The sequence below is a fragment of the Chaetura pelagica genome, unplaced genomic scaffold (assembly GCF_000747805.2).
Source record: "Chaetura pelagica isolate M959 unplaced genomic scaffold, ChaPel_1.0 scaffold109, whole genome shotgun sequence".
Classification (NCBI taxonomy): Eukaryota; Metazoa; Chordata; class Aves; order Apodiformes; family Apodidae; genus Chaetura; species Chaetura pelagica.
In genome coordinates this window covers 14,113,351-14,129,424 of record NW_009970725.1, presented here as the reverse complement: position 1 = coordinate 14,129,424, position 16,074 = coordinate 14,113,351, and the positions used below count along the sequence as shown (strand labels likewise).

General features: G+C 39.9%; 1 protein-coding gene across 1 annotated transcript in view; it reads left to right on the top strand.

Annotated features, from left to right (window-relative positions):
• The window catches only part of PIEZO2 (piezo-type mechanosensitive ion channel component 2), a 258,854-nt gene that overhangs the window by 133,746 nt on the left and 109,034 nt on the right, over positions 1-16,074 (top strand). Inside the window, exon 7 of the mRNA XM_010006936.1 lies at positions 3,121-3,336. Coding sequence (XP_010005238.1) covers positions 3,121-3,336 — 216 coding nt within the window. The remainder of the gene's footprint in view (positions 1-3,120; positions 3,337-16,074) is intronic.

Below are 16,074 nucleotides of genomic sequence, written 5' to 3'. Positions count from 1 at the left end.
CAGCAGGTTGGTGCATTTGAAAAAAATTCCTCCAGAGCCCATTACATTATGCATTTAACAAATGAGTTTTCAGCACTTTGGCACCTGGGGGAATAACAATGGAAATTTTTAAGGGAAAAGAAATTGCTGCTGATTTTATTTAAATTAACTTTTTGGCAGGCATTGGAATACGCTGAGTTGTTTAATTTTTTTTTCTACTAATACTGTATAGCCCTATCATTCTTTATACAACTTTCCCAGTTGCTGCTATAACCAAATGGTGAATGCTTGCATATTATATGTGACTATAATGTGAATTCATGGATTTGGTTCTGTCACTTCCAAGTGTAAAAAGAAACTGTATTCACATAGCCTTGGAAAAAAAGAAAAAATAGAGAAGAATAATAGGTTGACAATGCAGTACGTAAAAAAGAGTGATAAGCAGTTGGGTTTTGATGTGATTGGTAAAAGTAGCCGTTTTGATCTGATGTAGCCAACCTTTTATAAGAAATTTGATTTAGTAACACATAATCAGCTACAGACAGAATGGAAGTGTACAAAATCACTGTAGGTTGTAATGACTGAATTTAAAATTGGAACATACAATTGTAAATTAGCATTTATCTGCCTACTCACGTGTCTGAATAGAATCATTGCATATGAAGTGTAAGTACAAGTGTATACTTAATATATGAGTATGCTACTATATGGAATATAAAATGATAGTACAAAAAGTGCTTGGTATTGAATGACAAGAACTAGACAAGTGTGGCTCTTTCAGTAAGGTAAGATCAGCCTTACATGTAGCCAAATGCAAAGTAATAAATCTGGAGAGGGCGGAAAATAGTTTCAGTGTATCACCATGGGGCCTGACATCAGGGAAGAAAGATGCCATAGAATAGTAATTTTAAAAAAGCCTGATAAGTAAAGACAAATAAACATGGTGTCAGTGCCATTCTGAAGTTGCATGGGTGAATGTCACTGAGGGAGGATGAAGCAGAAGGATCAAGCAGCCATGACAGGGAGTGATTTCTCCTGAGTGGCGTTGGGCAGCTTGTCTGCAGGAGTCCAACACATGCCAAGAGCTGAGAGGTGTTGAGACAAGAGCTACAAAAAGGACTTGAGGTCTGTGAAGCCTGTACTCCAGAGAGAGACTTTGAGTTTAATTAGTTAAATACTTCCTTACTTAGTGTGCCAAGAAAATAAAAAGATGAATGGTGATTTGACTGCAGCCTTAAAATACTGACAAAGGTACAAAGTGCCTCCATTTTTTTAACAGACATCTCATTTAACAGAAGTTATAATATGAGTCAACAGTTAAGTGTTAAACCCAGGCAATTTCAGACCAGAAATAAATTTTGCATTTTTCACAGCTAGAGTAATTGGCCGTAATAAACAGTTTTTTAATGGATAGAGCATATTCTCCTTCTCCTCTAGTGTCCAAATAAAGATAAAATATCTCTTTGAAAGAGGAAAGGAAATAGTAAGAACCTCGAGGCAGAAATTGCTGGGTGATGTTTTACAGCCTCTATCATGAAGGCAGTCAGAATAGATGATCCCTGTGGTCCTGTCATGCTTTAAATCCATGAGCCTATGGAAACACCAGCAGGTTATATGCAGGACAAAACACCCGGTCTGAAGACTTGGTCTAAAGTAGGATGTGAAAGGAGGTGATGATGAAGCTCAGGCAAAATTACCCTGGTCAAAAGTCCTTACAGTACACATATTTTGACCAGCATCACATGATTGTGACCACCACAGCTTTTCATAATTTTTACCCAATAAAATCCAGTGTGAAGGACCTTATCTCCGAAGACGCTTCCTCTTCCCTTCCCCCTTCCAAGGAGCCTTGCTCTGCAAAGGCTGTGAGTCAAAATGCACAGGGCCACCATTCGGGCATGTCCCAAGTCTCTCTGGGCAGTACCTGGATTCAGCCCTTCTGGAGACTGACCCCTGGAGCGTAGTCCCCAAAAAGCACAGCAAGCCATCACTGGGCAAAGCAGAAGGCCTCTTGCTGGGATGGCTGGGCCAGCTGCAGGGCCAGTGAGCATACAGGAGCCACAGGCCACCAAGAGCCTGCTGAGCTGTCCAGAAGGAAGGTGGCTGTTTGACATGCACTAGTGAAAAACTTAAAAATAAATTGAAGAAGGCATCCCTGTTCAATTTCATTCCGTTACTAGACTGCTATGCCAGATGTAAAGTCCCCTATGCCATTTTTTTCTGATTGTTGCTCTTAAAAGTGTATGACTTTCCTGCTTCTTCATTTTTGTGGGCTACCCACAGAGCATTGAGTCTCCTTCACCAGTTCCATGTTTTCACAAGTGAAATACTCTGCTACATGTGCAAGAGCAAAACCAATATATATATATATCTGTGTCACCGTTTGACTCAGGTCCGACAACAATGCTCTCGATCCCCTCCTCCTGCTGCACTGGAGAAGGGTGGAGCTCCAGAACACCTGCAGTATATTGATGACATCATTGTGTGGGGGTCCTGACCAACAGAAAGCTTTTGAGCAGATCAGAAAGGAAAATTGGCTTAATCCTGGCTCAAACCAGGAGAGTAAGAAAGCACAGTCTTTGTCAAATGTAAATTAGAAGTTTCTTAGAGTTAAAAATCAAAATATCCATACATTTATTGTATATCCTTTAGATACCTTTTATTTTCAGTACGTGCATCATATTTTTTTTCAGTTTTGATACCTTCAAGGTATCTCAATATTTCGATGAGAAGGCTTTTCACTGTTCATCTGTTATGCTGTTTCAGCATCTTGTACTTCATTCATTTTTAAATGTAATACACCAGTGCTCTCAGGCACTATCGGATCGCTTTGCAGCCATGTTTCTGGTTTTCTCCATGCTTTGGTAAACATCTTTAGAAAGTGAAGATTTCATTTCAGAGGAAAGTCTGGAGAATGGTTGTGTACTAAGTGCTAAGGTATAGCATGAGTGAATTGAACAAAAGAAAAAGATCCTTTTCTTCTAATCTTCAAGCTACTAACAGTTGTAAGAGCTAATTTCAATAACTGTCATGAACAATAATTGGATTAAAATTTTTAATAGTCTTCTTGTCAGACTTAGAGATTTAACAAATGCTGATATTTCACTCACTTTTCCAACCCTCCAATGTTTTCATTTTCATAGGTATGATGGTGCCATCCTTGACCTCAGCTGTGTATTTCTTTGTATTTTTGGGCCTGTGCACATGGTGGTCCTGTTGCCAAGCATTTGATCCGCTGATATTCAGCTGTCTGTGTGTATTAATGGCTATATTCAGTGCGGGGCACTTGATTGGACTTTATCTGTACCAGCTACAGTTCTTTCAAGAGGTTGTTCCACCAAAAGATTTCTATGCCAGGTAAGAGAAATTCCTTTCCTGTTTAATTGTGGGCACATGATGCAATGCTCTGTTATCACATGATGATGCAAATACTTTTTCGCATAATGATTTGACAATTTTTCTGCATAACTACATGTTCAGTCTTGGAAGAATTGAAACATTTCAGGCTGAACAGTTTTCACAGAATCATAGCATAATTGAATCATCAAAGTTGGAAAAGACCTTCAAGATCATCAAGTCCAACCATCCAACCTACAACCCCTAACCACTAAACCATCTCCTGAAACACCATGTCTACCCATTTTTTTAACACCTCCAGGGACAGTGCCTCTGTCACCTCCCTGGCCAGCCTGTTCCAATGCCTCACCACTCTGTGAAGAAATATTTCCTAATATCCAATCTGATATTGGATGATAGAATGGTGAAAGTCCCACCTGAGCAATTGTATGCAGAAGCCTGGGGCAGGTTAGGAGGAGAAGGTGATTTTGGGTTTGGTCAGAGTGATCCTTCGATGTGAGTGAGAATGATTTGTCTGAGACAGGAGATGAAGGAAATAGGTGGAGGCATTGATGTGAGGGCAGTGTACACATACACATTTTTTGGTAGAGGAAAATAAATGCTGTGAGGACCAATCTCATAGTGTCTTAACTGGGGCAGAATGCATGTGCCTTGCTATCCTTGTGTGCAAGCACTGAGGCTACCATGGTATTTCACGTACTGTGCATGATACCAGATTGTTAATACACAAATTCTCTCTGGTCTTGCAGAACTTGTCCATCTTATGTTCACGTTGACAACTACATTGCATAAGTAAAAAAGCATCATTTATAGTTACTGCTGCAGTCAACGTTGATTAGACGTTATTTCACTGACCATTTAATTTTTGCATTGTGATCAAAAAGAAGATGAAGCAATGGATGTAATTTACTCATAATTATTATTACATTATTACTTGGTTGTTTTTTTTCTGCTGGATTATGATTTAAGGGTTTTTTTATGGTATATATTTTTAGGATTGTAGTAATCCTTACATTAAACTAAACTTAAGCCTTAACTTTATTTCTAGTAAGCCTGTTGTTCCTTTTAAGTATAAGTTGAAGGTGAAAGGATATTAAGTGTACTGAGGAGAATCAATTAATGATTTATATCTCAATGCACTTCATTAAAAGCAGTAAAAAAAATGAGCTGCTTAGCTACAGTAGCTGGTGCTTTAATACTTAGTTTGGCATTTTATTTAGCAGAGTTTAATGGATGTATGTTTTGTGATGCTGGAATTGCTGAGTTGAGGTTGATTGGGACAACACAAAATTACCTGAAAAACAGGAAAAGATCTGCTTAGCTTAAGTTCTTTTGTGCCACCTAGAGGTGAATAGATGTTTTCTACTACCAAGTAGCTAAAATGTTCTCAGCTTCCCTAAAACCTGTATATTACTTTATGCGTGTATTAAGAAAAGAAAGAAAACATGACTTCAGCATTCTCAACTGTTTGGATATAAGGATGTCATCTCACAATGTTTTACCACCAGACAGCGATAACATTTTGTCAAAAGGGGGAAGTAACTCTTAATATCGAATCATAGAATCAAAGAATGGTTTGGGTTGATTTGTAGAAGTCCCTTTTTTCCTTTTAAATTTAAAAATACTTTAACACTTATTTACTTTATTTTTCAATTAATGTAGTCTCGATCTGCTATTCTAAGTTTTTTTAAGTAATATATCTGTACATTTTCTGGTAAAATTTGATTCAGTATAAATACACCATTTTAACTTAGTGACTAATTTTTTAAATTAAAAAAAAACCTGACTGCAAGTAAGTTGTCTCTTCCTTGTTGTTGTAAGAAAAGCACCTTTAGAGTTTGGACTAAAAAAATCCCAGTGTTGGATTTTAAATATGTACTGACATTTTTGTAAGCAGAAAACATTATGTTATCTTCTTGCAGACCTTCTCTTGAGCTGGTATTATTAGGCAGTCTTCCTTTTGAACATGATAGCATGTGAAGGACTAGTGTTCTAAATTACACAGGAAATTGTGTTTGAATATACAAAGTCCTGATAGAGCTCAACAGAAGTTGCAGCAAATACTAATGGAAATTATTTGCTTCTTTAATGACAGTTCTTTGTGCTGTGGGTTTACTTTGATCTACTTACTGTTAGAGAGACATGTTCGAAGGGCATCAAGACAGGTGCTATCAGTGCTTGGAAGTGCAACTCTGATTGAGGAGAAGCCACTAACAGGATTCTTCATGATGGGAGTAGGACTGATATATAAGCAGTGGCTAGAGGAGAAAAATGAGAGACACATGTCCTGGAATGGGACAGAAAAATATTTTAGCAATTTTCATCTTAGAAGAAATTGGATACCTTGCTGTTTTATGTACCATCTTTTTTTGAAGCAGAGCTAAATAAATAGAGTTCCCATTAATACTAGGTGGGGGGAGAGCGGGGCTTCCATGGGTGAATTATATGCTGAGAAAATAAACTGATTCACCTAATTCTTCTTTGTTATTCTCACCCAGAATATGCTGGTTAATGCCATTTTCCTAGAAGAGAGCAGCTGATCATTCTCATACTTACCCAGTTGCATGAGCTCTCCTTATTTATTTGCAAGAAACTCGCAGTATGAAAAAGAAAAAAAAGATACAGCAGCTTTAGTGTAATTAGAAATGGACCTTTATCCATATAAGAAGGGATGCTGAAACATAAGGAAGAAGGGCTTTTCTATCTCTTCAGAATGTTAGGTGCTAGATCTCCAGGTTATGCTCTCCTCAAATGCAAGTGCAGACATAAAAATTGTTCCTGTTGGGTGGTGGGTGGATATTATTTCTCTGCAGAGCATAAGGCTGGTGTTTTTAAAAGCTGCTAACATTGGTGTTTCTGGGTTTGAGTTTTCAAGTTCACAAGAAATGTACAAGTTGATTCTGGTCAATAAACAATATGTTGTCTCTGAATCGTAATGCATTCCGCTTGCCACTGTATCGATTGATTTCAGACTAAATGAAGTTGAACAATACCCAGACAAGCCAGAAAGATCTCAAGTGTCTTTCAGCTAAGATTTACTGCTCTTTCAGCAGTTGAAAGTTCAACTCAAAATTCAGTGTGTGTGATAGTAAGAAGTGACTGAACAGTGTCGCCTGAAGGGAATCCATTTTTTTTTTTGAAGGGATAGTCTGAAATCTGGTGAATTTACAATTTTGCCCTGAAACCTTACAGAATTCTGCAAGCAAAATGCTTCCCTCCAAAACCGGATACTGTGATAGCATAGCCCTGTGTATTTGCTGTGCTGCTATTAGCAAACATGAATATGATCTACTTCAGAGTTCTAGATCTGCTGTTGTAGCTTCTGCAAGGTGCGGATAGAGATAACATAAACAAAAATACACACTTAAACACTTTCCAGTGCACACTAGGATCTGCAGACTGAAGAGTGCATAGCTCCCTCCTTGGAGGTATTCAAGGCCAGGATGCACAGGGCTTTGAGCAGCCTGGTCTAGTGGAGTGGTGGGTTGGAACTAGATGATCTTGAAGGTCCCTTGCAAACCCAAATCGTTCCATGGTTCTATGATTGTACTGAAATGGCTGAAGTGTAGCTGCTGTGTCAGAGGTAGGCACAGTAGTGGCAGAGCTTGCATGAAGCTGCCTCTACCACTCACAGCGTTTCTTCTCTAGACCAGCTAGTAGTGGGGAAGTGAGCAGCAGTCGTTCAAGGCAGCGCTCTAAGTGCTCTCAGTCCTAAATGTTGCTGGAGAAAAGGTGTAAATAAGGCAGAATCTGCCCTTCAGTTAGAAGTTACCTTGTTACATAAATTAACACTGGTTAAAACCAACTGATCTCTGCCAAATAAAATCTCTACACTCATTTTATAATTTCATTTAGGTGTCTTCTGCTGTATTGCAAAAGTGATGATTCACAGAGGTGGGAAAACAACAGCAAAAAGTATCCATTTAAAGCAAAATTCTGAAAATATCATATTTCTGCCATAAAATTCTTTTAACCTGACTTAGTAAAGCGAAGTCAATGAGCTAAAATGAATTTAGAAATTATGTGCACAGTGCCACAGTCTAAAAAAATATGCAGTAATATGTTTTCCATTTTTCAAATTGCTGCCTCCTTTCTTCCTGATGTTGTTAACTTTGGCAAAAGGATGTAATAGGGGCAATGATAACGCCTTGCCAACATGAAAAAATAGAATCAGTGCAGTAGTAGGAGGTTTATCCTGAGTCAGTAAAGTTATTCCTGTCCAAAACAGTATTTATAAGCATATTTATTTAAAGATCCAGTAACCCAATGTACATTAAAGCCTATGTGCTTTCTTAGAGTTTTAGGTGTGTCTTGTATTGCTGGTAGTTTTCAGAAAGTTTCAAAATAGTTTGAATATGAATGGTTTAATCTATGGGAAGGCATCATCCTTATTAAGTGAGGCAAACCTAGTAGTCCAGGAAGTGTCATCCACTTGACAGTACTACATTATTCCACATCATTAAGTGAACTGGCATTTGGAATTACCTAACTGATTGCTTTGTTGTAATCTGAGTGGGGAAATCTAATCTAAGACTGTCTTTTCAACAGGAATTTTTCATCTGAAAGATGCTTATAAATCTCTTTAAGCATAACTTTTAAAATAGGTTTTACAGTGTTTAGTAATAAGCTTGCTTGAATAACTGTTTTATTTTTGGGATGAGTGTTATATTGAGACTTGCCATTGATGGCAGCAACTATTGATGTAACACTCCTCCCAGAATATCCAGTTTGTTTTCAGATTTATCTGAGATAAGTCCAGTCCAAAATCCTCCATTCAAGCTTCCTTGAAAGCTTGGATCTAGATTCAAGATTTGTAACCCAAATTCTGTTTATCCAGGGTAATAAATGCTTAATCACAGCCTCAAAAATATTTCTGAAGTGGTCAGGTCAGGGTAGGACATCCAGCTGTAATTTTTATATTTTTTTTCCTAAATTAGAGGCTAAATGTGCTATTAAAATCTCAGCAGGAGAGCAGATACTGCACAACTAGCAAGAAGCAGCTGATCGATCACTTTGTTGGGAGTGTCTTGCCACTCTGCAGAGCAAAACACTGATCTCCTGCTGCCTTTGTAGATCCACTGGAGCCAAGAGCTGGACAACATGTTTCATTTGAGCTGCAGCTTTTAGCGCTTGCTGCAGACCATCTTTGGCACCTGTTTCAAAGGTGTTTTACCTCTGAGAGGCAGAATATTCTTAGCCTTTGTATGAATCTCTGAGGTTTTTGGAGTTGTGCTGTAACCTGGTCACAAGCCAGTGTTTGACAAGACAGAGATTTGAAGTTCATTTGTATATCCAATATGGAGTCGCACTTTAGCTTCCATAGTTTTCATGCCTTCTGCCTGATTTTTGTAGCCACTTACTACCATGGTATTGCAGCAGCTGCTGACAGGGTGGAGACCCCTGGATACAGGTCATGTAAGATCACTGCACTGCCCTTCTTCTGTTTCCATCATCCTCCATCAGCAAAAGCACACCTTGTGGTAGCAGAGCATGCACCAAACCACCCTGGACCAGCCAAACATCTTTGCCACTGTGACCAGATAAGGTTTGAAAAACAGAATTTCTTTCCTGCAGATGAATAGAAATTAGCTAACTTGATTCTTATGGACGTTTTGCAGCTTAGTTTTGTATTAGCTATCTAATCACAGACCTATAGACTCATATGACAGTTTGAGTTGGAAAGGACCTTAGAGATCATCCAGTTCCAACCCCCCTGCATGGGCAGGCACACCTCCCACTAGACCAGGTTGCTCAAAGTCCCATCCAGCCTGGCCTTGAACAGTTCTAAGCACAGGGCATCCAAAACTTTTCTGAGCAGAGATACACCACATCTACACCACATACTGCACTGCATTTTAAGAGGCAATTCAACCTTAGCCTGTCTGCATTTTTAGAACCTTACCTTCAGCTTCTTTTTTATTTTATTTTTTTATTATTATTTTGCAAAGACATTGAATTACTTAATTAACACCTTAGAAATGCAAGTTCAGACTGCTGTTGACAAAAGACAGTAATCATCCTTGTTATTATCATAATCTTCTTCTAAACTGTGATGTAGTCCAGGATGGGTGGACTCATCTAAGCTCCTTTCCCTTGGAAGATGGAGCCAGATGATCTTTTAAGGTCCCTTCCAGCCTGGGCTCTTTCATGGTTCTGTGATTCTAAGTGCTTTTCTGAATTCCATGATTTTGCAAAAGAGCTTTTATCCCAGGGTTTTGTGCACCATGCAAAGTGAGTTTCTCAATATTCTCAAATTCTAGGAAATTTTTCTCTACTACACAGCAAACAGTCCATTTGCTATCAGCTGAACCATCAGAGTCTGTCTGGTCTGCATCTTTATTAACTACCTAATAATGTATGTCTGGTGTCCAAAAAGATTCACACCTATGATTGGGGCTGGTGAGAAGACAGTTGCCAAAAGAGCTGAAAATATAGGTGAACCAAGGAATACTGGGAAAAAATCTAACCTTCTCCATTACACTTGTTTCTCCTTCCTAAGAGGAAGGTATACTGGTTCTTGACAAGGCTTGCATATTCTTTAGTTTTCTTGTATTCTCTTACTTCACTGGAATAAGCTGGTGTGGTTTGTATCAGAAACTGCTCAAGATGACTGAGAAAGAAAGAGTCCTATTTAGTGAACCCTTCTGAGAGTTTCATTACAAATTGAACTTTTTCCAAGACTGAAAAAGATTAATATAATTTTTGACCGTTTTGAGTTTCATACTTTTAACCATTTTAAACCGTACTGTGAATATCTAAACATTATAAGAAAACCAGTGGTGGAGTTCCCAGTCATTTGTAGCAACAAAGCCTTGGAAGTGTTGCAAAACTACTTGCTGTTTTGAGATTTCCAGGTTAGAGTCTGCCACATGGGCATTGGGAGATTCATCCAAAGTGAATTCACCTCTTTCAACGCTTATTCAGAGGGATTCCTTGGAGGTTCACTCATCAGCTGGCATACAATAAATGTCCACGCTCTGCTCACTTTTTAGCAGAGTTGTACTCAACATTGATTTACAACAGTTACCTCAGGTTTTGGTGGAAATCCAGTGGTGACAACAGGGAAATCAGTGTAAACTTACCCAGCTTTACTAGGCAGAATGTGTAGCACTTGCTGGGCTTTACATGGTTATTAATACTCATCTCTTTTTGCTACCTATTGCACTTTGTTAAAATCAGCAAATTCTTGTTTGTGCAAGGATTTACAGCAAGTTCAAAGCTCTCTGAAAAAAAGCAACAGATGAACTAATAAGTAAACTGCAGCAGTTTCTCTGGCAAAGCAGCCAAAACAGCCTCCGTGGCAGTCTGCATGGTGCCAGCTCTCCATCCCCACGGCAGCACCATCGGACTTCCATGTAAATGCCACCTACACATGAAGTGCTAAATCTAGCCTTGGCAAAAGCAGGCACAACTTTATTCATGTTGCTGGCATTGTACTACAGGTGGTGTACATCCCTCCGTCTTCCCCTGGACTTGTAAGGGGTGTAAACCAAGAGATATGCAAATGCCTTTTAAAAATAACATGTTTCTGCATGCAGGAGAGATCAGTTCCCAAGCCATGTTCTGCCCAGCAGGGAGCCTGTGACTGGTGAGCTCTCTGGCCACACATGGTTCTCGTTAGTGGGGAGAGAGGAGCCTTGGTGCTCCCAACACTGGATCAGGAAACCAAACCTAAGCTGCAAACATATGAATCAGTCACCATCGCATGACATAATGTTGGCAAATTGCCACTTCCTTGCTGTCTTCTGCCCCCAAATAACCATCCGTGTGTTACCCTAAGAACAGCCAAAGGTGCCTCTTTCTTGAGATGCATTGAAATGTCAGGGGGAGGAGGACAGAGGAAAGTGATGAAAATTTTAAAGTGCTAATGTACCATGATAAACTTGCTTGCTGATTCTGGTTCAACTGAACTGGGTGTGCTGTCACTCTTGTAACCTTTTCCCACTTTTGGATCAACTTAGAGCCCTGATTTGTGTGGGTCCAGCACACCTCTCCAATAACAGGAGCTCTGCTCATGGTCAGGGAGAGCTGGATCACTCCACTCCCTCATACACACCATGTACTTATGTGGATTCCCACTGTTCAGGACAGAATGGATGACAGACAGTACGTATATGCAGTAATCAAGATTTATTACATATAATGTTGGGGTTTTAATTATTCTGGACGAGAGGCACAAGTACAGCAAAAATGTGGGGAAATTGGGAGATATGAACAGAAGTGCAGTTTGGATGCAAAAAGGTATATTAGCAGTGAATTCCACTATTTATAATTAAATCAAACAACAAAGGTTAACCACTAAAATGCTGGTAGCTTTATTATTATTAAATGTTATACTAGGTCTAGAATATTAATTATCACCTTTAAAGGATTCTACAGTCTTAATAATGAAGATTACTTAATGTTAAGTTTGATAATAAGACAGTGAGAGTAATATTTCTCACCCTTGCCTGGCCAAAGCTGGGCATCCCTGGGTGTGAATCATAGTTCTCGAGAATCGGTCTCTCTGGCAGGTGTCCCCAGTAGAGGGAGAAGGCCCAGCAACCTCCAGGGATAATGTACAGAAATCCCCCTGATCAAGGATGGGACCAGGCTTTTATAGAATAAAGTGGATTGTCTGCTGTCATTTAACCATTAGCCATACCTCCAACATGCCTCATTGGAGAATAAAAGGAAAACAGTAGAAAAATTCATGGAGGCCCTGCTCCCACAAAGCAAACTCTGTTGTTTATCTGTTCATTACTACTTTATCTCTGTTTCAGGCCTGGCTGTGGCTAGAGTGAGCTTTGTGTTCTTCAACACTGGAGAGCAGCTGGTGTTATGACCATCAACTTGGCCCTCTGTTTATAACTTTCCAGGTTGTTACCAGCACAGAGTTTGCTAAGCCTTTTCCCTTCTCATGGGAATCTTTCACTTCAGGTGATCTGTTCAGGAGACTGATTGACAATGTCCCTTGGGAGAATATTATGAAAGGTAAAGGAGTCCAGGAAGGCTGGACATATTTCAAGAAGAAAATCTTAAAGGCCCAGGAGCAGGCTGTCCCCATGTGCCGAAAGATGAGCTGTCGAAGAAGAAGACCAGCCTGGCTGAATAGAAAGATTTGGCTGGAGCTCAGGAAGAAAAGGAGAGTTTATGGCCTCTGGAAGAGAAGCCAGGCCTCTCATGAGGAATACAGAGATGTAGTAAGGCAATGAAGAGAGAAAATTAGGAAGGCCAAAGCCCAACTGAAGCTCAACTTGGCTACTACTGTCAAAGACAATAAAAAAAATCTTTCTATAAATACATTAATACCAGAAGGAGGACTAGGGAGAATCCTCATCCTTTATTGGATGCAGTGGGAAACATAGGTACAAAGGATGTGGAAAAGGCTTAGGTGCTAAATGCCATCTTTGCCTCAGTCTTTAGCAGTCAAACTCATTGTTTCCTAGACACCCAGTCCCCTGAGCTGGAAAATGGGGAGGTGGGGCAGAATGAGACCTTTGTAATTCAAGAGGAAGTGGTCAGTGACCTGCTACACTACCTAAACATCCATAAGTCTATGGGGCTGGATGGATTCCACCCAAGAGTACTGAGGGAATTGGTGGATGCACTTGCGAAGCCTCTTTCCATCATTTACCAGCCGTCCTGGCTAACTGGGGAGGTCCCAGTGGACTGGAGGGTAGCAAATGTGGTATCTATCCGCAAGAAAGGCCAAAAGGAGGGTCCAGAGAACTGCAGACCTGTCAGTCTGACCTCGGTGCCAGGGAAGCTCATGGAGCAGATTGTCTTGAGTGCCATTATGCAACTCAACAACCAGGTGATCAAGTCCAGTCAGCATGGGTTTATGAAAGGAAGGTCCTGCTTTACAAACCTGATCTCTTTCTATGACCAGATGACCTGCCTGGTGGATGAAGGAAAGGCTGTGAATGTTATCTACCTGGACTTCTTTAAAGCCTTTGACAGTGTCTCCCACAGCATTCGGATGAAAAACCTGGCTGCTCATGGCTTGGACAAGCATACGCTCTGCTGGGTAAAACACTGGATGGTTGGGCCCAGGGAGTGGTGGCGAATGGAGTTAAATCCAGCTGGTGGCCAGTCACGAGTGGACTTCCTCAGGGCTCAGTATTGGGACCACTTCTTTCTAAGATCTTTATCAATGATCTTCATGAGGAGATAGAATGCACCCTCAGTAAGTTTGTAGGTGACACCAAGTTGTGAGGGAGTGTTGATCTGTCTGAGGGTAGGGAGGCTCTACAGAGAGACTTGGACAGACTAGGTAAATTGGCTGAGGTCAATTGTATGAAGTTCAACAAGGCCAAGTGCTGGGTCCTGCACTTGGGCTACAACAACCCCATGAAATACTATAGGCTTGGGGAAGAGTGGCTGGAAAGCTGTCCAGAGGAGAAGGACCTGGGAGTTCTGATTGACAAGCAGCTGAATATGAGCCAGCAGTGTGCCCAGGTAGCCAAGGATGCCAGTGGCATCCTGGCATGTATTAGAAATAGTGTGACCAGCAGGACCAGGGAGATGATTGTCCCTCTGTACTCAGCCTTGGTGAAGCCACACCTCGAGTACTGTGTCCAGTTTGGGGCACCTCAATACAAGAAGGATATTGAAGTGCTGGAGAGTGTCCAAAGAAGGGCAACAAAGCTGGTGAAGGGCCTTGAGAACAATTTTTATGAGGAGCTTCTGAGGGAACTTGGGCTATTAGTCTGAATAAAAGGAGACTGAGGGCAGACCTCATCACCCTCTAAAGCTGCCTGAAACGATATTGTAAAGAGGCAGGTGCTGGTCTCTTCTCACAAATAACTGGTGGTAGAACAAGAGGGAATGGCCTCAGACTGCACCAGGGAAGGTTTATACTAGACATTAGGAAGAACGTTTTCACTGAAAGGGCTGTTAGACATTGGAGTATGCTGCCCAGGGAGGTGGTTGAGTCACCACCCCTGGATGTGCTTAAAAGTCGTCTAGATGTGGCTCTTGAGAATATGGCTTAGTGCTGGACTCAGTAGAGTAGGGTTAATGGTTGGGCTAGATGATCTTAAAGGTCAATTCCAACCTAAGTGATTCTATGATTCTTTTGAAGATAGGCTTTCTCTCAGTAAACAAGGGATGAATTGATGCACATCCACTATTAGTGATAACAATGGACCAATCCTTAACAGTTTCCAGTTGCATAGTCTTAGAGAAAATTCCATTATCTGGTTACTTAAAAAAAACCAACAACAAACAAACCAACAAACAACAGCTTATAGAACAGATACTATTTAAAATTCTAGTTTAAAGTTGTTAGTTCACTTGAAAGCACAGTGATTTTAATGTGGTTGGTTATATGGTCATTTTGTTCTCCCTGAATGAAGATTTGTGTTGTGTTTACATTTTTTGTGAGCTTTTCTATTATTCACAGCCTTTAAAGCTATCATTTTTCCTCTACAGCTTCCTGGATTAATGGCTCATAATTTCTCTCTGTCCTCATTGCAAGTTTTAAATTACTCACTTTTCATGGTGTTTCTCATGCAGTAGATGTGCATTTGAAATTAGTTTTCCTTTAAAAGAGAAGTCACTGATGTGCAGAAGAGGGTGGAAGATATATCAGGGCTGCTTTTGTCATTGCCAGAAAAGCTTTGATCCAACAGAAGCTATGGAAATCAGGACTTCATAGAAAAAAAAGTACAAAGGCATCTGCTAAAGAGCTATAGAAATATAAGGACATTAAAACAAAAGTCAGAATGTTCTACTTACCCTCCAAGCCTATATTTGCAGTGTGTATACCTGTTTTATAGTATTGTGATAGCAACACTCTAAAGAAAAACACTTCTACTCTTAGTCTGCATTTTCAGATATTTCCAAAGAAGTTATTAACTGTTAAGCTGAAATTTATCATAATACTTCTCTATGCAAACAATCACATTTGTGTTTTATTGTTAATATGGCACAGTTCCACTTAGCCAGTTCTGAGTTATCCATCTGAAGCAAAGCAGGGTGTAGTGCTTTTAAACACTAAAAGTACTTCCAACACTTTTTAAAGCTTATATCACTTCAAAATGGATAAATTTAATAACTTTAGCCCAGCTGTTGACTGAGGTTTGTGCCTGGAGTATCACCCTACACAATTGTCCAGATGAGCTGAGGAGAAGGCATGAAGGATCAGCTCCTCTCTGTGGAATCCTATAAATAGCATGATTTGGAAAGACAGATACCACTTTTCCCACTTGTTCCTTTTTTTTCCCTTAAAAAAGCCATGAAACTAAATGCCTCTTGCTCATCTTAACCCTAATTCTTTTGGACACTTAATGCACTTCGGCCAATTTTCCCACCTCTTTCCTCCCTGTGTTGCTCTGCTGTCTGAATACTGAAAACTTATCAGGATAGCTTGAATGAATGGGGGACTCCCAACTTTAGGTGGGGCTGTGTAGAATTTTTTTTTTTTTTTCTGTTTGTTAATTTATTCTTTAATTCTTGCCACTTATTTCCCATCTTCTCCCCAGGGCATTTTCCAATTCAATAAGATTATGTATGTCCTTTAAGTCAGTGATGGAAAAAAGATTCAGTCAATGCTTAGAGTTTGGAACATAGACCTTTCAGTATTTCAAGTAGTTATCTTTGTGAATCTTGATCTTTGGGGCTGGGCCTGTGAAAAATGAAGTTTTGCCTTTTCTCCCTCTGTATCAGCTCTCTTTACCCCAGGAAAAGAAGGGTTCTATCACTACTACCCAAAGGAAGGCTATATTTTTTTTTGCAGTTTCTGAGGCTTTACTG